This window comes from Ranitomeya variabilis, chromosome 4, assembly GCF_051348905.1.
Source record: "Ranitomeya variabilis isolate aRanVar5 chromosome 4, aRanVar5.hap1, whole genome shotgun sequence".
NCBI lineage: Eukaryota > Metazoa > Chordata > Amphibia > Anura > Dendrobatidae > Ranitomeya > Ranitomeya variabilis.
The window spans coordinates 641,322,714-641,344,712 of NC_135235.1; the positions used below are offsets into that span (position 1 = coordinate 641,322,714).

The following is a 21,999-nucleotide window of genomic DNA, read 5'->3' on the forward strand; positions in this document are numbered from 1 at the left end:
CCAATGAGAGGCTGCCAAAGAGCGTGAGCACCTACAGGACCTTCCTGAAGGACCAATGGCCTTAGCTGCAGTGTCTGATCATGTGACCCTCGATCTCCACTGAGAGATCTTACTCTGGGCATGCTCAGAACGAGAAAAGCAGGACTTAGTCCCAGAAGCGTCTGCTCGCCGCTGCCCAGCACTGACTCCAATGGCAGAAGCAGGAAAAACAGCAGTAACTCTCTGTACAGAGTCAGAGTGAGTGAGACGCTGGGACTGACGTCTCTGCTGAGCAGGCTCCACTGCGGCAGGAGAAGAATGGGAGACCGCAGCGGAGATGGCCCGAGATTCCCCCTGTGCAGAGGCGGGAACTCGACCCCTAACATCTCGATTCTCCTGTGTTCCATCCTGGGGATAAGATCTGGCTTTCTTCTAGATTTATTTGCCTTAAAATCCCTTCACATAAACTGGGTCCCCGTTATATTGGTCCTTTCGAGGTTTTGGCACGTATTAACAACGTTTCTTACAAACTTAAGTTACCTGCCTCTCTTCCTATCCCTAATTCCTTTCATGTATCTCTTCTTAAGCCTGTAGTTTTTAATTGGTTTCATACCTCGACTCTTTCTTCACCTTCGCCTGTTTCCGCAGACAATGTTTTTAAGGTTAAGGACATTTTGGCCATGAAAAAAAATTAGAGGTAGAACTTTGTTTTTGGTCGACTGGAAGGGTTTCGGTCCTGAGGAGAGATCCTGGGAGCCTCGGGAGAATATTCAGGCTCCTCGAATTTTAGCTAAGTTTCTTTCTGGCCTAAAGAGGAGGGAGGGATGTAAAGATGGGGGTACTATCATACCGCTGCTGCCGCCTCCTCGCTCGCTCCCGGCCTCTGCTTCTCGTGCGCGCGCATACCAGGTTCGGTGCTACGCGTGTGCACTTCTGATCTTCTGTCGGCGCTCCTCTTCGTCTCCTCTATGGTCCTGGAGGACTAGTACCCGGAAGTCGGTCCTCCTTATTGTCCTCTCTATGGTTCTGGAGGTCTGTTACCCAGAAGTGCTACCTTGCCTTTAGGTATTTAAACTGCTTCCTGCCGTTCCTCTGTGCCTGGTTATCATTTGTTCCTTCAGGTGTTCCTGGCCGCTCTTAGTCTCTGTGAAGTTCGTTTTCCCTCTGACTTTGGGTTTATCCTGTCTTTCCTGTATCCTGCTAGCCTCTGCGTTCCCTCAGTTCCTCCGCCAGTCCCTGCACTGCTGCAGTGTACCCACCAGTCCTGTGTCTCTGCAGTACTCACCTATCCTGTGGTCCTACTATCTCCGTCTCTTCTTGGTCTTCTCCCGCCCTGGTCCTCCAGTTTCTGTGGCGATAGTCTCTCAAGGGCCTGCCCCTAACTCTCCCTGTATAGGGGGCGGTCTATCTGGTCAGCTCGTCCATGAGGGGTTCGTCGTCACGGTCTAGAGGGTCCACTTTCCATTTTCCCTCTTTGAATCGTCACACTCACAATAGGACTGCACTCGGATGACATCTGAGTGCAGCCTGCTTCTTACAGCATAACATCTCCATTCATGAGCACTACCCACCAGTTGTGCATCTGAGTGTGCACTTGGAAAATGGACAGAGAATTTATTTTAACCCAGCAAATTTGCAGCAGCAGCTCCTAACACCACCTAAGACCATCCTCTTGGCATTTTTTGAGCTGTGCCAACAAGACCCTTTTGCAAAAAAAATTCTCTACTGTGATTTACCGAAGTACTACACTTGGAATGCCTCCAGAAAAACAATGAAACGGAGGAAACGGGGGCTTGATATTGAAGGCTATCCAGGGGTGAAAGCAACTGATACGCTTGGTTGCATCTACACTGTTCATCCGTCAAATGCAGAGTGCTTCTACCTGCGCATGTTACTTCATGTTGTCAAAGGCCCTACATCATTTTCTGACCTGAAGACTGTCGGAGGCCATGTGTGTGAAACATTCAGGGAAGCTTGCCAAAGAAAAGGACTTCTGGAAAATGATGGACACTAGGACATGACCCTCAGTGAACCAGCAGCCACACAAACCCCAAAGCGACTAAGACACCTCTTTGCTATTATTCTAACAACCTGTAGCATTTCAAATCCTCTTGAGATTTGGACAAAGTACAAAACTGATCTCAGTGAGGACATCCTCATGCAGATTAGAAGGGAAAATCCTCAGCAACTCATCAACTTCACTGAGGAAATGTTCAATGAAACTTTAATGCTCCTTGAAGATCAGTGCATAGCAATGTCAGGAAAAGCCTTACAGTTGCTTGGTTTGCCTGCTCCAAAAAAAAATCCTAAAGGCATCCAAATGTGTAGGGAGATTTTCATAGAAACAAACTACAATATTGATGAACTGACAGCATTTGTGTCTCAGAACGAGCCAATATTGGTACCAGATCAAAGGGAGGCCTATAACTACATTTTAAGTTTCAGTGAAACCAACAAAGGTGGGATTGTCTTCCTTGATGCTCCAGGAGGAACAGGAAAGACATTTGTAATAAACTTGCTCCTGGCAAAATTTCGACAACAAAAAAAGATTGCACTTGCAGTGGCATCTTCTGGAATTGCAGCTACGCTTTTAAAAGGTGGCAGGACAGCACATTCGACATTCAAACTACCACTTAACCTGTCTCATAGTGACAGCCCCGTGTGTAATATTGCCAAGGGATCAGGACTGGCCAAGTTGCTTCAAAAATGCAGTGCGATCATTTGGGATGAATGCACCATGTCACACAAAAGGGCTCTGGAAGCAGTGGACAGACTGCTGCAAGACCTGCGTAGCAACAAATATATCATGGGAGGAGTAGTTGTTGTTTTGGCATGTGACTTCCGCCAAACACTACCTGTTATTCCAAGATCAACCCCTGCAGATGAACTCAATGCCTGTCTCAAAGCATCGTACCTTTGGAGAAAAGTAAAGAAAATGTCACTGAACACAAATATGAGGGTCTACATGACAGGCGATGTTTCTGCTGGACTGTTATTGAGCCAGCTGTTGACTATTGGAGATGGCAAGGCACCAGTAAACTCAACCACTGGACAGATCACCTTCCCAAGAAACTTTTGTTGCATTGTGACTTCCATTGAGGAGTTGAAAGCAAAGGTTTTTCCAAACATTCAACTCCACTTCAAAAATTCTGGTTGGCTGTGTGAAAGGGCTATTCTAGCTCCCAAAAATGACAGCGTCAACAAGATCAATCTTCAAATTCTAAATCTCCTTCCAGGTGTGTGCACAACCTACAAGTCAGTAGATACAGTAATAAACCCTGTTCAAGCATTATTTTAGCCAACTGAGTTCCTCAACTCCTTGGAGCAACAAGAACTTCTTCCTCACAACCTCTTTCTAAAACCTGGAGCACCTATTCTGCTATTGAGAAATTTGGATCCACCAAAGCTGTGTAATGGAACAAGACTCTTGATTAAGAACCTGTTTCCACATGTAATTGAGGCAACCATTTTGACAGGATGTGCCACAGGAGAAGATGTTTTCATTCCAAAAATTCCTCTCATTCCATCTGATTTGCCTTTTGATTTTAAACGCCTCCAGTTTCCTGTTCGACTGGCATTTGCTATGTCCATCAACAAGGCTCAGGAACAGTCCTTGAAAGTAGTTGGAATCGATTTTACAATCCCCAGGCTTTTCTCATGGTCAACTTTATGTGGCCTGTTCAAGAGTTAGAACAGCCAATAATCTGTTTGTCTTTGCACCTGAAGGAAAAACTAAGAATGTCGTTTATCAAAAGGCTCTCGAATAAGTAGTAGAAGATTCCTTCACATTACTTGGCCAATATAGTTAAATCTGTGTGGAATATCTCTGGTAATTAAATATATGTTGTAAAATGCTTCTATTAGCTTAGTTTTTGCCTCTTAATAATTACATTTCTATCTATTTGTTTTGTGCTTTTTGTGTGCAGAATAAATTTTTGTTAACACATTCTATTTTGCTAACAGCAGTTATTAACCTGGGCGAAGCCGGGTAGTACAGCTAGTTACCACATAAAGTCACAGTGGTCAGATTTGGAAAATTTGGCCCGGTCACTAAGAGGTTAAGAACGCAGCCTATATTTGATTTTGCATTTACATTTTTTCCTTCTCATTCTCAGAGAGCCCACTTTTTCAATTTCTTGACAATATAGATGTCATGAGGGCAGTTGTTTCGCTTTTTTGCAGTAAGAGTTGTCATTTTGTATGACACCATTCACCTTATCGTATAATTTCATGAAAAACAGGAAATAAAGAAGCCAAAAGTGGCGAAAATTGGTAACTACACTTAATGGTAAATTTGTTTCCTCAAACCATGACAGACCCGATATATGCCCACCATTCTTTATTGTTCTCATCCACTATGTGTTGACGTTTTTATATTGTGATGTTGGCAGAAAAAAAAGTAGCTTAATATTTAAATGTTTATTTAATTCCTTTGTGGCAATTTTCTTTCTTGCAGTTTCAGTTGCATTTTCTTTCTTGTCCTTCTTCCAAGAACCATAACTTTCTTATTTTTCCATGTGATGGCTTGATTCTTTTTTTTTTGCTGACGAATTCTCGTTTTGAATATTAATTTAACCCCTTTCTGACATATGATGTACTATACCGTCGAGGTGGGGTGGGCCCGTATGACCACCGACGGGATAGTACGTTACATGCGATTGCGGCCGGGTGTCAGCTGACTATCGCAGCTGACATCTGGCACTATGTGCCAGGAGCGGTCACAGACCGCCCCTAGCACATTAACCCCCGGAACACAGCGATCAAACATGATCGCAGTGTTCCGGCGGTATAGGGAAGCATCGCGCAGGGAGGGGGCTCCCTTTGCGCTTCCCTGAGACCCTCGGAGCAACGCGATGCTAGGAACCACCTGGTCACTCGGGCGTTGTTCCCTCTTTTCTCCCTCATCCACTTCAGTGGTGCATGGTTTGACACCAGTCTAAACTTCTGGCCCCAGAGGTAGTATCTTATTGTGTCTAATGCCCACTTGACGGCTAAACATTACTTCTCCACTATGGAGTAATATTTCTCACAGGACGACAACTTTCGGCTGAGATACATTATGGGGTGCTCTTCCCAGTTCACCTATTGAGATAGGGCAGCTCCCAGCCCAACATCCGACTCGTCCGTCTGGACCACGAACTCCTTGGAGAAATCGGGTGCTCCCAGCACCGGCTGTTTACACAGGGCCAGCTTCAGTTCCTGGACGGTCTTCTCAGCCTCTGAAGACCACTTAGCCATAGCAGACTTTGTCCCTTTAAGGAGGTCTGCCAGAGAGGTGGCTACAATGGCGAAGTTTGGGATAAACCGCTTCTTTGAGAGGGGTTGTGGCCAGCCCTGGATCGCCTCAACTTTATTTTGCCTACAACATAGCCCAAGTATCTAGCTTCCTCCATTCCCATGGCACACTTCTTTGGGTATATGGAAAACCCCGTCTTCCGAAGAGCATCAATGATCGCCTGGACCTTGCTCAGATGGCTTCCCCAATCCTGGCTGAAGATCACAATTACGTCCAGGTAAGCCGCTGCGTACTTTTTGTGGGGAGCTAGGATGTGGTCCATGGCCCTCTGGAATGTTGCTGGAGCTCCTTGTAACCCAAATGGTATCCTTGCATATCGGAAGCATCCATCTGGCGTTGAAAAGGCAGTCTTCTCTTTGGGACATGGGAATTTGCCAATACCCTTTTGTGAGGTGAAGGGTAGTAATGTACCAAGTCGGCCCTAGCCTCTCAATGAATTCATCGACCCGGGGCATCCAGTAGGCATTGGTCTTAGAAACCTCATTCGGCTTTCAATAGTCATTGCAAAATCGCCATTCCCCATCTGGTTTCAGCACTAGGACTGTTGGACTTGACCACCCACTCATTGTTTCCTCGATGACTCCCAGGCTCAGCATCCGCTTCACCTCCTTGGAGATCACTTCTCGGCATGCTTCAGGAATCCGGTAAGGCTTCAAGTTGACCCGGACATTAGGCTCCATCAGGACGTCATGCTCTATAACCTTCATACAGCCTGGCAGCTCTGAGAGGAAGTCCCTCCTGTAGCAACTCCACGTCCGCTTCAGGCTGGGCCATCAAACACGGAGCTTCCACAAGCTCCCTATCTTGCCAAGGCTTAATCAGGTTGACATGGTATACCTGGTATGGCTTCGCCAACCTTTTCAACTGTTTGGTAGGGGCCCTACCACTTGGCCAGGAATTAGCTCTCCACCGTAGGTACCAGCACCAGTACTCGATCTCCAGGGTCGAAGTGTCTCACCCTTGCCGACCTATTGTATACCCTCGAATGCGCCTCTTGTGCTTTGAGGTATTCTCTCATGAGGGGCATCACCTTGGCAATCCTCTTTCATCTGGGCCACATGCTCGATCACACTCCAGTAGGGTGTAACCTCCGCCTCCCATATCTCTCTTGCTACGTCGAGGAGTCCACGTGGGTGTCGGCCATACAACAGTTCAAAAGGAGAGAAGCCAGTAGAGGCCTGCGGGACTTCTCTGATGGAGAATAGTAGGTACAGTTGTAGACAGTCCCAGTCCCGGCCATCCTTCTCTACGACCTTCTTCAACATGGCCTTCAAGGTTTTATTAAACCTTTCTACCAATCCATCCATCTGTGGATGGTAAACTGAGGTCTGGAGTTGTGTGATTTGCAGGGTGTTGCACAACTCCATCACTTTTGTTAAAAATGGGGTCCCTTGGTCGGTCAGGATCTTTTTAGGCAACCCCATTCTAGAGAAGACATTGACCAACTCTCGGGAGATACACTTGGCGGAGGAGTTATGTAGTGGAATGGCCTCCGGGTATCGTGTAGCATAGTCCAGTGTCACCAGGATATACTGATGTCCTCTGGCATACTTGACCAGAGGTCCCACTAGATCCATGGTGTGAGAACGCTACCTGAGTGGGTTAGGGAAACTCGCTTGGCAATAGGAATTAAAGCACTCAGGCACGATTTCAACACATAAACAGCCTATCCGGTTTATTAAACTTCATAAACCGTGTCACAAACAGTTCATTATATACATCAACGGAACACATTAACCACCGACAGTCTGTTCTAATGGCAGATACGTCTCTGCCTGTAACCCCCTTTATCTGGAGTTACCTTATAGGAGCTCCTGCTCCACACACTGACTCCTGTCAGTGCTTGTTCCCAGGGGAAAGCTGCCTCACTGGGGTCACCATCCTTGTGACCATGGCACCTCAGATAGTCCAGACCCGCAGTAGGAACTGTAGCTTCCCCAACACAGTAGCCGTCCTAGGCTCTGCAGCTATGGCCTCTCCGTGCGCTTTTCAGGAAGTCCAGTCCCAGGCACTTCCAACACACAGGCCTTCAGTCCATGGTCTCACCAGGTGCTTCCAGGAATCCAGTCCATCCCAGGACATTCCAACACACAGGCTACACAGGAACTCACACTCTCAAACATGTGACCCACACCCTGGTCACATTACATAGATGTAACCACTCCCATAGGTGGGAGGTGTGTGTGTGGCTAGTTCAACCCACCCAGCTCTTCAAACTAGCCCTATAAGCCCCCCTTATAAGCAAACACAACAAACACTTGTGGAACTATAAGACCCAGCATAACCATATCATTTTGGGCTTACAGCGCAGAGCACATCTGCGACACATACCGGCAATTTACAATAATGCCAGTCCCTAATTCACCATTATAATTATGCCTCCAAGTGCATCCTGAAGCACACACACAGCGCCCCCTGTCTGTAACATGGGTCACTGCACAACAATGGCTATGCAACCAAATGGTACCTCAATAATGGGTAACGGCACCAAAGGGCTATGGAAATGGGCCACTGGGGAAGTCAGATGGCAGGTGGGACAGGACCTACAGAAAATCACAATATCACGGTGACAACTGGGCCAGTAGAACCTCTGAAGGATCCGTTCCTCGGTTTTCTCTACGCCCATGTGACCACCTAACATGTGTATGGGCCATGTCTAACACTCTGCGTCTGTATGATCCTGGCACCAGTAACTGTTCAATTACCTACCCTCTCAGCTTGGTGACGCAATATATCATCTCCCCATTCATGGCAAAATGTGGGTATCGAGTGTCAGTCCCCGGCTCTTGGGCTACACCATAAGTACTGATACATTATCCAATGCCCCTTTTAGAGTTAAATCCCTGAGTTGAGTGGTCCCAAAGTTTCCCTCGGACACCTCCAGCTCAGGGATGTTGACCTCGTGGATGCTGTCTCATCCTCATTGCCAACAAGCACGCAAAACGGAAACCTGTCATCTGCAGGTTTGGGAGCAACCTGGCTGTTATCCAGACAACCAGACATTCCACCTTTTCCCCACAAGTCTCAAAATAACACAAAGTCCCACCCTATTATAATAGGGTGCAATAGGTCCTTGACCATGCCGACCTCATGGGACTCTGTGCCAGTTTGTTTTTATGACCACCTGGGCCACAGGGTAGTTCTTCGCATCGCCATGGATACAGCGGATGCCCAGCCTCTTTCCAGGAATCAGCCGATGTGGAATTGTGGCCTCACTAGGGTTACCAAACTTCTTGAGTCCAGCAGACCAGTCACTTGCACCCCGTTTACTGTCACTGGGCATGCCTGCGGCCCCTCTCCCATTTGGGGAACAGCACTGCAGGCCAGGTATGCAAAGTACAAGCAGCGCCAACCTGTGCTGCAGTCCATTGGCTCAGTGGTCATGGGACAACGAGCGGCTATGTGGCCAGGGCTATGACAATTCCAACAAATTACACTATGGGAAGGGACCTTGGCCACTAACTCTGGGGATCTAGGAGGCCCCCCAGGTGTGGTTCCCACCCCCCCTCTTTTGGGTGTCAGCCCCATTTGGGAAACCCAGTTGGGGGATGCTAAGACCCCTTGCTTCCCCAAGGACCTCTCGACTGCCTGGTACCTCTCCACCAAGCTCACTAGGTTATCGGCATTACGGGGATCTCTTTGGACAACCCAGGATTGCACTGGCCTGGGTAGGGAGTGTACTAATCATGACGACACTCTCCACCAACTGTGCTGGGGAGGAGGATTCAGGTTGCAACCATTTCTAGATGTAGGAGATCGAACATTTGGGACCGGGGAGGTTTGTCACTGTGATATGCCCCCTCATGCACCCGTTGCGACCTGACAGTCAGAGTCACTCCTAAGCGTGCCAAGGTCTCACCCTTTAACTTGGCATATTCTTTTGCGTCCCGCAACTCCAAGTTATAATACGCCTTCTGCGGTTCACCTGTCAAATATGGCGCCAAAACCTTGGCCCACTGATCCGGAGGCAATTTTTCACGATCCGCCACCCTTTCAAACACCGCCAGGAACGCCTTGGCCTTATTCCCCCCGGGTCATCTTCTGCAAAGCTCTTCTTACCGTCTTGCTCACGTAAGAGTCATCAGCCGGACTTTGGGTTGGGGCACTTGTCCTGCCCTGGATGGCGGTTGCCAGAAGCTGCATCTGCTGACGTTGTTACTGATGGCTCTGCAGGATCTGCTGCCGCTGCTCCTGCTGGCTCTGCTGTAACAACAGCTTGTTGGTCTCTTGTTGCTGCTGCTGCGCCTGGACCAGGTGTTTCAGCAGTTCCTCCATGTTGTGAGATTTCCCTCCTGCAGCTGCTTTCACCCAGGACATGCGGTATCGGCAGTTACACTGCCTCTTGGGATTCATGCCCGTGCTTCTAGCACCAATTGTAGGGATCCGTACTCACTAGGCTGCGGTTGAGGTAGGCACAGGAAGCAGTATTGCAGAAATGTCCAAGCAAGTTTATTAAAACGGCATAAACTGCTCTGGATGGGAAAACAAATGAACAGCCTTTTCCGGCACAAAGTAACAAACAGTAAAATAACCAGTCCATATGCAGCGCCCCAGGGTCCTGGTTGTTGCAGTAATGTCATTCTCCTCTAGGGGGAGTGATGTTACGTCTGAGGGCAATAAAGGAGATCTCACTACCAGGTAACACCAACACACAACACACTTCATACTCCAGTCCACCAGGGGGAGCTATGCTCCTATTTATTAGGGCACTCTTCACAATTAGGTAAAACTGGTGGTCTGGATAGAAAGTTAGGCAGAAGGAGAAGCTGACTGAGCTTGACTCAGGCAGCAGCTAGCTGAGTTCCCCCCCTTTAGTGGGTCCCTGACAGGGGTGGGATCCTGTCAGAGGCCTAAACAGTTCCCAAGAAAGAGACACGAACAGAGAACTGTATTGTAAAGCGTGAGGAGAAGTCATAGCAAAAGGAGAGGAAACCAGAAGGAGTTCTGCCCTGCACAGGCTGCCTCCTTCTGAGGCACAGGGTCCCGGTAGCCGGAACACCGAGGGAGCAACAGTCCTTTATGCCTTGCTCCAGAGACCGACAGGACAGCTAATTTCAAGTTACTGATCCGCCCTACACCCAGGAGGCACGGTGGCAACTAGTGGAGCCCGGGGCGTGCTAGAGTTCCTGTAAAGAGCCTCAGGCCACCAGTCATACGGGTTTGTCCTATCCTTACCATCAGGGGGACAGAGAGAAAGAGACAAAACATCTAGAACATCTACAACAGTTGTAAGGACCTTATGAGAGGCTCAGCAATAAGGTACTACAACACCCAGGCGCTAGAGGAAGGCTACTGATTTCCACCTGTATAAGGGGACTCTATATTTGCCTTCAGACCAGCTGGACTCTGCCTGCCCTGTGATCTGGTGCTCTGGACTGTGGATGCTGAAGTCTTCAGTAAAAGGTAGAGACTGCAACCTTGTGTCTTCGTTCTTCACTGCACCTCTCACCATCCACCATCTACACACTGGGAAGCCCTGGGGTACACTTCACCTGTGGGAAGGTACACCATCTAGCTGCCATAACATCACCCCAGCGGACCCCTCAAAGCAGCGTCGGTCATCCTGACCGAATACCACAGGTGGCGTCACGAACATTTTCCCTTTAAAGACCTTTCCCCCAATTTACAACGGACGTCCCTAGGGCCACGGACCGGGTCAGCCACCGTGACATCCCCCTTGAGAACAGAAGGACCAGGGACCGAGTAACCCCTAGCCCTTGGGGGCGCTCCACATATATTACTGCGGGTCCGCCCCCTCAGGTCAGTGTCTTTAGCACACACAATGGAGGTCTCCACACCTCCAGCCACAGACACTGAATGAGGCAATTGGCATCCAACCAATCTCTTATAACCGCTTGTAAAACCCGGCACTGGAATGGCCAAATAACTCTCTTAGCACAATACGTGCTGGAGCATACTTCAGAGCTCACATCACAGCAGCTAATAGCCGCAATGACACATATCTTCCCTCCAGGACTCGTCCGGTGGCCATCTTATATATACAGCTCTGGCAAAAATTAAGAGACCACTGCAAAATAAAGATAGCATAAAAGCAGGCAATTCATCTGCTGTGTACAGTAAAAATCAGAGTGACAGGTTAGAATAGAATAGATAGTGTACCGTATATACTCGAGTATAAGCCGACCCGAGTATAAGCCGACCCCCCTAATTTTGCCACAAAAAACTGGGAAAACTTATTGACTCGAGTATAAGCCTAGGGTGGAAAATGCAGCAGCTACCGGTGAATTTCAAAAATAAAAATAGATGCTCCATACCATTCATTATGGCCCCATAGCTGTGCCATATAGTGCTCTGCACCGTTCATTAGTGCCCCATAGCTGTACCAAAGAAAGCTGTGCCATACAGTGCTCTGCACCGTTCATTATTGCCCCATAGCTGTACCATAGAAAGCTGTGCTATATAGTGCTCTGCAGCGTTCATTATTGCCCCATAGCTGTGCCATATAGTGCTCTGCACCGTTCATTATTGCCCCATAGCTGTGCCATATAGTGCTCTGCACCGTTCATTATTGCCCCATAGATGTACCATAGAAAGCTGTGCCATATAGTGCTCTGCACCGTTCATTATTGCCCCATAGCTGTGCCATATAGTGCTCTGCACCGTTCATTATTGCCCCATAGCTGTGCCATATAGTGCTCTGCACCGTTCATTATTGCCCCATAGCTGTGCCATATAGTGCTCTGCACCGTTCATTATTGCCCCATAGCTGTGCCATATAGTGCTCTGCACCGTTCATTATTGCCCCATAGCTGTGCCATATAGTGCTCTGCACCGTTCATTATTGCCCCATAGCTGTGCCATATAGTGCTCTGCACCGTTCATTATTGCCCCATAGCTGTGCCATATAGTGCTCTGCACCGTTCATTATTGCCCCATAGCTGTGCCATATAGTGCTCTGCACTGTTCATTATTGCCCCATAGCTGTGCCATATAGTGCTCTGCACCGTTCATTATTGCCCCATAGCTGTGCCATATAGTGCTCTGCACCGTTCACTATTGCCCCATAGCTGTGCCATATAATGCTCTGCACCGTTCATTATTGCCCCATAGATGTACCATATAGTGCTCTGCACCGTTCATTATTGCCCCATAGCTGTGCCATATAGTGCTCTGCACCGTTCATTATTGCCCCATAGCTGTGCCATATAGTGCTCTGCACCGTTCATTATTGCCCCATAGATGTACCATAGAAAGCTGTGCCATTGCTGCTGCTGCAATAAAAAAAAAATAACATACTCACCTCTCTTACTTGCAGCTCCTCAGCGTCCCGTCCCGGCATCTCTCTGCACTGACTAATCAGGCAAACGGCGGCGCGCACACTATATGCGTCATCTCGCCCTCTGACCTGCACAGTCAGTGCGGAGAGACGCTGGGAAGATGGAGCGGCGCCCGGCGTGTGGAACGCGGACAGGTGAATATGTAATACTTACCTGCTCCCGGCGTCCCGCTCCTTCCCCCGGACAGCTGGTCTTCGGTGACGCAGCCTCTTCCTCTAACAGCGGTCACCGTTACCGCTCATTAGAGAAATGAATATGCGGCTCCACCCCTATGGGAGTGGAGTCCATATTTATTTCTCTAATGAACGGTCCCATGTGACCGCTGAACAGGGGAAGAGCTGCGGCACCCGGAGACCGTGGGACTGCAGGGACAGCGCCAGGAGCCCCGGAAGCAGGTGAGTATGCCTCAGCGCCCTCTCCCCCTCACCCGCCGACCCTGCCGCCGACCGTGACTCGAGTATAAGCCGAGAGGGGCACTTTCAGCCCAAAAATTTGGGCTGAAAATCTCGGCTTATACTCGAGTATATACGGTAGATATATACACATAGAATACATAGATATATAGATGTCAGTGACACACATATACAGCTCTGGCAAAAATTAAGAGACCACTACAAAATTTTCAGTTTGTTAGATTTTTCTCTTTATACGTATATTTTTGAGTAAAATGCAAACTGTTCTTTTATTCTGTAAACTACTGACAACATGTCTCCGAAGTTCCAAGCAATACATTTTGTATTTACTTTCTGAAAATAAGAAATGGTCAAAATAACAAAAACATGTATTGCTTGCAGACCTCAAATAATGCAAAAAACAAGTTCATAATCATTTAGAAACAACAATACTAATGTTTTAACTCAGGAAGAGTTCAGAAATCAATATTTTGTGGAATAACCACTTCCATGCGTCTAGGCATGCTTTCCACCAGTCTGGCTTGAATTTAGCAGGTTGTTCTTTGTGAATTACGTATGAATGAAGCCGCATACAAGGTTATCCTGGAAAAACAGTTGATTCCTTCTGCTCAGGCAATGTTCCCCAACTCTGAGGACTGTTTTTTCCAGCAGGACAATGCGCCATGCCACACACCTAGGTCAATCAAGGTGTAGATGAAGCACCACCACATCAAATCCCTGTCATGGCCAGCCCAATCTCCAGATCTGAACCCCATTGAAAACCTCTGGAATGTAATCAAGAGGAAGATGGATAGACACAAGCCATCAAACAAAGAAGAACTGCTTAAATTTTTGTATCAGGAGTGGCATAAGGTCACCCAAAAGAAGTGTGAAAGACTGGTGGAAAGCATGCCAAGACGCTTGAAAGCTGTGATTAAAAATCAAGGTTATTCCACAAAATATTGATTTCTGAACTCTTCCTGAGTTAAAACATTAGTATTGTTGCTTCTAAATGATTATGAACTTTGTTTTGCATTATTTGAGGTCTGCAAGCATTGCATTGTCCTTCATCCACACCTTGAGTGACCTAGCTGTATGGCATGGCGCATTGTCCTGCTGGAAAACTATATACTTAGCCTTTACTGACTATTAAAATGGGGGACTCTAAAAAAAATGATGAAGGGTCCCCCTATAATTAATAACCAGCAAAGGCTATGCAGACAGCTGCAGGCTGATATTAATAGCCTAGGAAGGGGCCATGGATACTCGCCCCAGGCTAAAAACATCAGCTCTCAGCTGCCCCAGAAAAGGCGCATCTCTAAGATGTGCCAATTCTGGCACTTAGCCTCACTCTTCCCACTTGCCCTGTAGTGGTAGCAAGTGTAAATTTACACTCTGCACCCCATCTTGACTGAAAACCCCCCAGAAATGTAGAAATGTTTGCAAATTTAGTAAGAAAGAAAAACTGAAATATCACATGGTCATAAGTATTCAGACCCTTTGCTCAGTATTGAGTAGAAGCACCCTTTTGAGCCAGTACAGCCATATGTCTTCTTGGGAATGATGCAACAAGTTTTTCACACCTGGATTTGGGGATCCTCTGACATTGTTCCTGGCAGATCCTCTCCAGTTCCATCAGGTTGGATGTTGAACGTTGGTGGGCAGCCATTTTCAGGTCTCTCCAGAGATGCTCAATTGGGTTCACGTCAGGGCTCTGGATGGGCCAGTCAAGAATGGTCACAGAGTTGTTCTGAAGCCACTCATTTATTATTTTAGCGGTTTGCTTAGGGTCATTGTCTTGTTGGAAGGTGAACCTTCAGCCAAGTCCGATTTCAAGAGCACTCTGGAAGAGGTTTTCATCCAGAATACCTCTGTACTTGGCCACATTCATGTTTCCTTCAATAACAACCAGTCGTCCTGTCACTGCAGCTGAAAAACACCCCCATAGCATGATGCTGCCACCACCATGTTTCAATGTTGGGATTGTATTGGGCAGGTGATGAGGAGTGCCTGGTTTTCTCCACACATACCGCTTAGAATTATCACCAAAAAGGTCTAACTTCGTCTCATCAGACCAGAGAATCTTATTTCTCATAGTCTGGGAGTCCTTCATGTGTTTTTTTTAGCAAACTCAATATGGACTTTCATATGTCTTGCACTGAGGAGAGGCTTTCGTCTGGCCACTCTGCCATAAACGCCCGACTGATGGAGGGCTGCAGTGATAGTTGACTTTGTGGAACTTTCTCATCTCCCTACTGCATCTCTGGAGCTCAGTCACAGTGATCTTGGGGTTCTTCTTTACCTCTCTCACCAAGGCTCTTCTCCCACGCTTGCTCAGTTTGGCTGAACGGCTAGGTCTAGGAAGACTTCTGGTAGTCCCAAACTTCTTCCATTTAAGGATTATGGAGGCCACTGTGCTCTTAGGAACCTTGAGAACTGCAGAAATTCTTTTGTAACATTGGCCAGATCTGTGTATTGCCACAATTCTGTCTCTGAGCTCCTTGGCCAGTTTCTTTGACATATGAATCTCATTTAGTCTGACATGCGCTGTGAGGTCTTATATAGACAGGTGTGTGCCTTTCCAAATCAAGTCCTATCAGTTTAATTAAACACAGCTGGACTCCAATGAAGGAGTAGAACCATCTCAAGAAGGATAACAAGGAAATGGACAGCATGTGACTCAAATACTGTGTGAGTGTGTGAGCAAAGATTCTGAATACTTATGACCATGTGATATTTCAGTTTTTCTTTTTTAATAAATTTGCAAAAATGTCTACTTTTCTGATTTGCTTTTCAGTCAAGATGGGGTGCGGAGTGTAATGTTAAAAAAATGAACTTTTTTTGAATTTACTACATGGCTGCAATGACACAGAGTGAACAATTGAAAGGGGGTCTAAATATTTTCCATACCCACTGTATATATCTATGTATTCTATGTGTAAAATTGGACAGCACGCACATGGTCCATGTGCTGTGCGATTTTTCCTCGTACCCATAGGCATTGGTGAGACTATGCTGAATCTCGGTGACAATCGCAGCATGCTGTGATTTTACACGCACACCAAATACGGCTGAGAAAATAAATGCTGATGTGAGCTGCCCCATAGATTAACACTAGGCAGAGTGCTATGCTATGTTTTCTCGCACTGCACTTGGCCCCTTTTTCACTGAGCTGGCAGTTCATATATAGTTCCTCCAAAGCTGGGTGTCTGGTTGGGACCCTGTGACTCTCTGACACTATTCACACTAGGTAGGTTTTAACATTAGACAGTGTAGCTACTGTCCCAATTGGGTACACCTTTGCCGCGGTTTGACAGCTTTTTGCTTTTTTTTTTAATCAAAACCAGTGTTTACTAAATACCTTATGTTAATTATTTAATGCACTTGCTTTTTTTACATATTTATTTTCATTAGGGTATATGCATACATTGTTTTTTCTTTGGTTTTGTTTGAATCCAGTGACTGAGAAGAATCTGTGACTTATCTACATATAGTGGTCACTACTCACCTGTGCAGTTATCTGTAGGAATCTCCTCCTTACACCTCTCATCACCCCTCACATATGTCTCTGTAGTATTACTATGGAAAAGATGTTTACCCTAAAACAAAAATTGCAAAAGTCACAGACAGATAGAGAAGTCACAAGAAATGAATTAAATTAATTAATTAGAAAAGATAGCTGTGGATCTCCTATATAAATCCAACCTGTCGGCTTCTAATTGTATCCAGCAGTCTCCATATTTAGAACAGTTTGAGAAGATCCAGACCACATCTAACGTCTACCATCAGCTTTATCCTGTCATCTCTACCAAGTATAAAACGTACACTGAATGGTCACATTATTAGACACAAATCTACTAGCGCGTTGAACCTCCTTTGGTCTTCAGAACCTCAGCAAATTGTTGTCAATTCCAATAAGTGTTAATCCTTCTGCATGAATATTGTTCCTGAGAGCAGGATAGGTTTTTATAGTTGCCAAAAAATGGAGAAACTGACGTCCTCTGAATAACCCGTGCTTGCTTGTAAAGCAGAAAAGGATTAAGAGTTGAACACTTTAAGGGCCAGGTAAGCAAGAAAAAATACACTGTCATGTTCCTAGAAGCAATCCATGGCTATAAGATTTCTCTCGCACATCACCCCTTCTCTGGAACTCTTTACCACAACATAGACTCTCACCTACCATCGAAACTTTCAAAAAGAACCTGAAGACCCACCTCTTCCGACAAGCCTACAACCTGCAGTAACCACCAATCGACCAAACCACTGCACGACCAGCTCTATCCTCACCTACTGTATCCTCACCCATCCCTTGTAGATTGTGAGCCCTCGCGGGCAGGGTCCTCTCTCCTCCTGTACCAGTTGTGACTTGTATTGTTCAAGATTATTGTACTTGTTTATATTATGTATACCCCTCCTCACATGTAAAGCGCCATGGAATAAATGGCGCTATAATAATAAATAATAATAATAAGACCATTGTTGCATCGAGCATTGTCCTGCTGTAAGTGTGGCACCCCAGGAGTTCAGGTACCACAGTGGTATTGCCTTCCTCTCGGGGAGGGTGATGCCATGCCTGGAAATGAGGAGAGTCCCTTTGGCAGGTAAGCTGTACATTCAACACATTCTGACTCCAGGCCAGAAGGGGGAGCTCTGAACACGGTTTTAGGGGAGCTTCCCTTGATATACATTCTGGTCTGGAGGAGGAGTTATTTAGTCTGGTGCAGACAAGGAACAGTGAAGGAGCACAGGAGAAATCAGGAGCTAGAGGAGAGCTGCGAGTGGGCACCCTCTAAGCTAGAGCGCAGAAATCGGGCACCGGGAGCCCGAGGCTGTGTGGAACTACAAGTCCCACGGCAGAACCGAAGAACAGGAAATCTGAAGTGACTTGTCCACATTACACCTGAGGTACAGCAACATCTTGAGCCAGGAGTCAGTGTATAGAGTCCCCCAGGAACGGCTCAAGTTGCCTACCATGCAGGAACTGTTCCAGGACAGAGAGTAAACGAGGACCTTGCCAGAAAGCCACAGGCAGCAAGGAACTATTATTCAGCGCATAGTGGAAGGCTCCCAATCTGACCTGCAAAAGGTATTCTACTCGCTTTCAGGCTGCATGGACTCCACTGTCACCTGTCGCTGGTACCCTGGACTGTGGCTGACTACAACCAGTAAACCAGGTAAATAGACTGCAACCCTGTGTCCTCTGTATATTCTGGCACCACACCATCCCTGCCAACCACACTGACAACCCTGGGGTCCCCGCTTCACCTGTGGAAAGTGACATCATGTTAGCTGCAGCACCATCGCCCCCAGAGAACCCCTTTAAGCAGCGTCGGTCACCTCTGACAGAGAACCACAGGTGGCGTCACAAACTTTTACCACTTTACCAATCCCTTTAAAGACTGTTCCCCTTTTATTGGGTGCCCAGGGCCACGGATCAGGTCACAGCCACCGTGACATCAACTTTAAGTACCGGACCCAGTACCAAGTACCCCTAGGCCCTGGCGGGCATTTCATAAGTGTCCTTCTGACAGAAAAGGATGAACTTAGTTGACCACTGGCCACAAAGACTAGGTAAGCTCCTGTGCTGAAGAGCTGTTTATTCGGACACTATAGTTATAGATGCAGTGTTGTATTCAGCTGCAGGACATGACTGTGCACCGCCTGTTCTTAGAACGACTCTCAACAAACGCCTCTGACTTCTTTAATTGATGAGTTCCTTGTATCCACAGGATCTGTTATTCCTGGATTATTTTCCTCAATCACAACATTTTCAGTATAATCTCACCACCATTGTATGTAATAAATGTTCAAAGTCGACCAGATCACTTTATGCTCCCATTATACTGTAGATTCACATTGCAAATATCCACAGAAGAGTGGTCACTGGATTTCCTGCTGCACTCTGGAGTCACTGGTCACATTTCTATTCACAAAAGTTTCTATTAAAAAAGTTTCATTGTCTCTAATAAATCGACTGTACAGTGTATAATACTGGTGGATAAAACAAGACTGAGGACTGGGAAGCATGGTCACAACCGGGCCCGTGCGGGTGGGTGCCCAGCTGATGCCAACACAATCTTCAACTGCATGTGCTATGGCTTCCAGTACCATCTGTATGCTGATGACACTCAGATCTACCTCTCTGGCCCAGATGTCACCTCTCTGCTGTCCAGAATCCCAGAGTATATATCAGCCATATCCTCCTTCTTCTCCTCTCACTTCATCAAACTCAATGTGGACAAATCTGAACTAATTATCTTTCCTCCACCTCGCACATCTTCCCTAACTGATCTGTCTATCACAATAAATTAATTCACACTCTTCCTTGTCCCGGTAATCTGCTAGCTCACAGTAACCCTTGACTCTGCCCTGTCCTAACCGCACATTCAAACTCTCGCCACCTCCTGTCGTCTTCAGCCGAAAAATATTTCCAGAATCCGTCCTTTCCTCAACCCTCACTCTACCAAAATGCTTGTGCATGCCCTAATCATCTCCTGCCTCGACTACTGCAACATCCTCCTCTGTGGCCTACCTTCTAACACTCTCGCACCCCTCCAGTCCGTCCTTAACTTTACTGCCCGACTAATTAATCTCTCTACTCGCTACACTCCTGCTTCCCCTCTTTGCAAATCCCTTCACTGGCTCCCAATTTCCCAGCATATATAGTTTAAACTACTAATACTGACCTACAAAGCCATCCATAAACTTTCTCCTCGGTATATTTCCAAACTAATCTCTCTATATCTTCCCTCACGTTATCTCTGGTCCTCCCAAGACCTCCTTCTCTCCTCCACGCTTATTCCCTCCTCACCCAACCGCCTCAAAGACTTCTCCCGAATATCCTCCATCCTCTGGAATTCTGTGTCCCAACACGTCCGGTTATCCACCACATTTGGATCCTTCAAACGGAACCTGAAAATCCATCTCTTCAAAAAAGCTTACAACCTGCAATGACCACAAGCCCACCTCAACACTATCGGAGCTGCTGCAATCCCTGACCTACTGTCTCCTTCCCCATAATCCTGTAGAATGTAAGCCCGCAAGGGCAGGGTCCTCTTCCCTCTGTATCAGTCTGTCATTGTTAATTTACTGTGATATCTGTATTTTGATGTAACCCCTTCTCATGTACAGCACCATTGAATTAATGGTGCTATATAAATAATAATAATAATAATAATAATAATGTGAGTCCGTGGACACACATTCAGCTGAAGTGTATTGCGGCTAAGAGACCCATCAGGTCAGTACGCGGCAATATATACTGCCGGCCAATCAGAGGCCAGCAGCTGACATCGGCTTGCACGTGACTGGGGGGTATGGCAGTCTCGTCATGCAGTCCCGTAGCTGAAACGCTGAAATCAGCTGCCAGCTTCTGAAGAGATCACCGTGCGGCAGGGGAGGTAGGGAATGATGAGGATATGTATACCAGGATGGGGGCCAGAATTAGAGATATATACAGGGTGATTATGAAAGATTCATCTGGTTTTGCATTCATATTACTGCAAAGATATAAGTTTCACCCGTCTGTAAAAATAAGTTATCGAAAGGTCACATCTCAGAGTTTGAGACTCTATTGTGACTCACCAGATGGCAGGGCAGCATCAGATCCCAAAATTTTGACTATGCAACAGAATAGGCCTCCAAGTCTCCTGATCTGACAGTGTGTGACTTTTTCCTTTGGGGGTATGTCAAAGACATTGTTTATGTGCTGCCTTTATCAGCAACACTGGATGAGCTGCGAGATCACATTACTGTCGCTCTAATGACCATCGACGGGGACATGGTGCAGCGTGTTTGGGTAGAACTGGATTAATGCATTGATGTGTGTTATGTGGCAAAAGGAGGACACATACAACATTTATAAACATCATGTGCTAAACTTGGAGAGCTTATGTTCGTTATCATGTGCCATTCACCACTGTGCATGTAATACATTTTGAAACCCGATTAATCTTTTATAATCACCCTGTATATAATACCAGGATGGGGCCAGGATGAGCGTCATATATACCAGGATGGGTTGGGCCTTCTCCAAATCTTGTACCAGGGCCAATCAGACTCTAGTTACACCACCGCTATGGAAGACTATATGGCACATTCTCTCCATCTACCTGATGATCCTGAGGAACATTGGAATCTTCTTGTTTACAGTCCTGTGGAAGAAGAGGACGGGGACTTCTCTCTGGTGTTGTCCTCTCACTGGATAGAACTGGAGGAAACACATACAGGGACTGAATTCATTGTTTATATACAGATAATTATAGGCCGTGTGTATTTAGTCCTGTCTATTACCTGGTGATGTGAGGGGCTCAGGAACCTCCATCATGATGTCCTTGTACAGATATTTGTGTCCTTCTAAATACTCCCACTCCTCCATGGTGAAATAGACGGTGACATCCTGACACCTTATAGGAACCTGACACATACAATGATACCGTCATCCCCCCGATCCCTCCATAGCGTTACTGTATAATGTCCCAGCATTCCCAGCAGTGTCACCTCTGCAGTCAGCAGCTCAATCATCTTGTAGGTGAGTTCTAGGATCTTCTGGTCATTGATGTCATCATGTATCAGGGGGTGAGCTGGAGGCCCCGTGATTGGGCTCAGGGGTCTTCCCCATCCCTCAGACACAGGGGCCTGACAGCGCTCACTAGAGGTCTTCTTCACTACTGTGTAATCCTGGTTATGGAGAGACACATTAATAAACCTCACTACAGACATTCCCAGAGTCCTCACCTCTCCAGTTCTGTCCATCTGTTATTCCCATAGATAAGAATGATGTAATGTGACGTCATCAGAATCTCTCACCTCTCCAGTAAGCCGGAAGAGGATCTCTAGGGTGAGATGTAATATCCTCTCTGCCATCTTGTCCCTGTCCCTCTCCATCCTTGTAGGGTCACTCAGGAGAATTCTCTTATATAGAAGATCTCCACTGAGAGGATCCGATATTGTAGGGACCTGAATGGGGAGAAGATGACGATGTAACATCATAAAGATCCCATGTAAGAAATCTCCGGAGCTTTTACCGGCGTCA

General features: G+C 46.7%; 1 protein-coding gene across 1 annotated transcript in view; it reads right to left on the reverse strand.

Moving 5' to 3' along the window:
* The window catches only part of LOC143768163 (uncharacterized), a 120,659-nt gene that overhangs the window by 83,243 nt on the left and 15,417 nt on the right, over positions 1 to 21,999 (reverse strand). The window contains exons 4-8 of the mRNA XM_077256852.1: positions 21,774 to 21,923; positions 21,465 to 21,644; positions 21,258 to 21,381; positions 21,077 to 21,174; positions 16,474 to 16,564 (exon numbers count right to left, since the gene is read on the reverse strand). Of these exons, the coding sequence (XP_077112967.1) occupies positions 16,474 to 16,564; positions 21,077 to 21,174; positions 21,258 to 21,381; positions 21,465 to 21,644; positions 21,774 to 21,923 (643 nt within the window). The remainder of the gene's footprint in view (positions 1 to 16,473; positions 16,565 to 21,076; positions 21,175 to 21,257; positions 21,382 to 21,464; positions 21,645 to 21,773; positions 21,924 to 21,999) is intronic.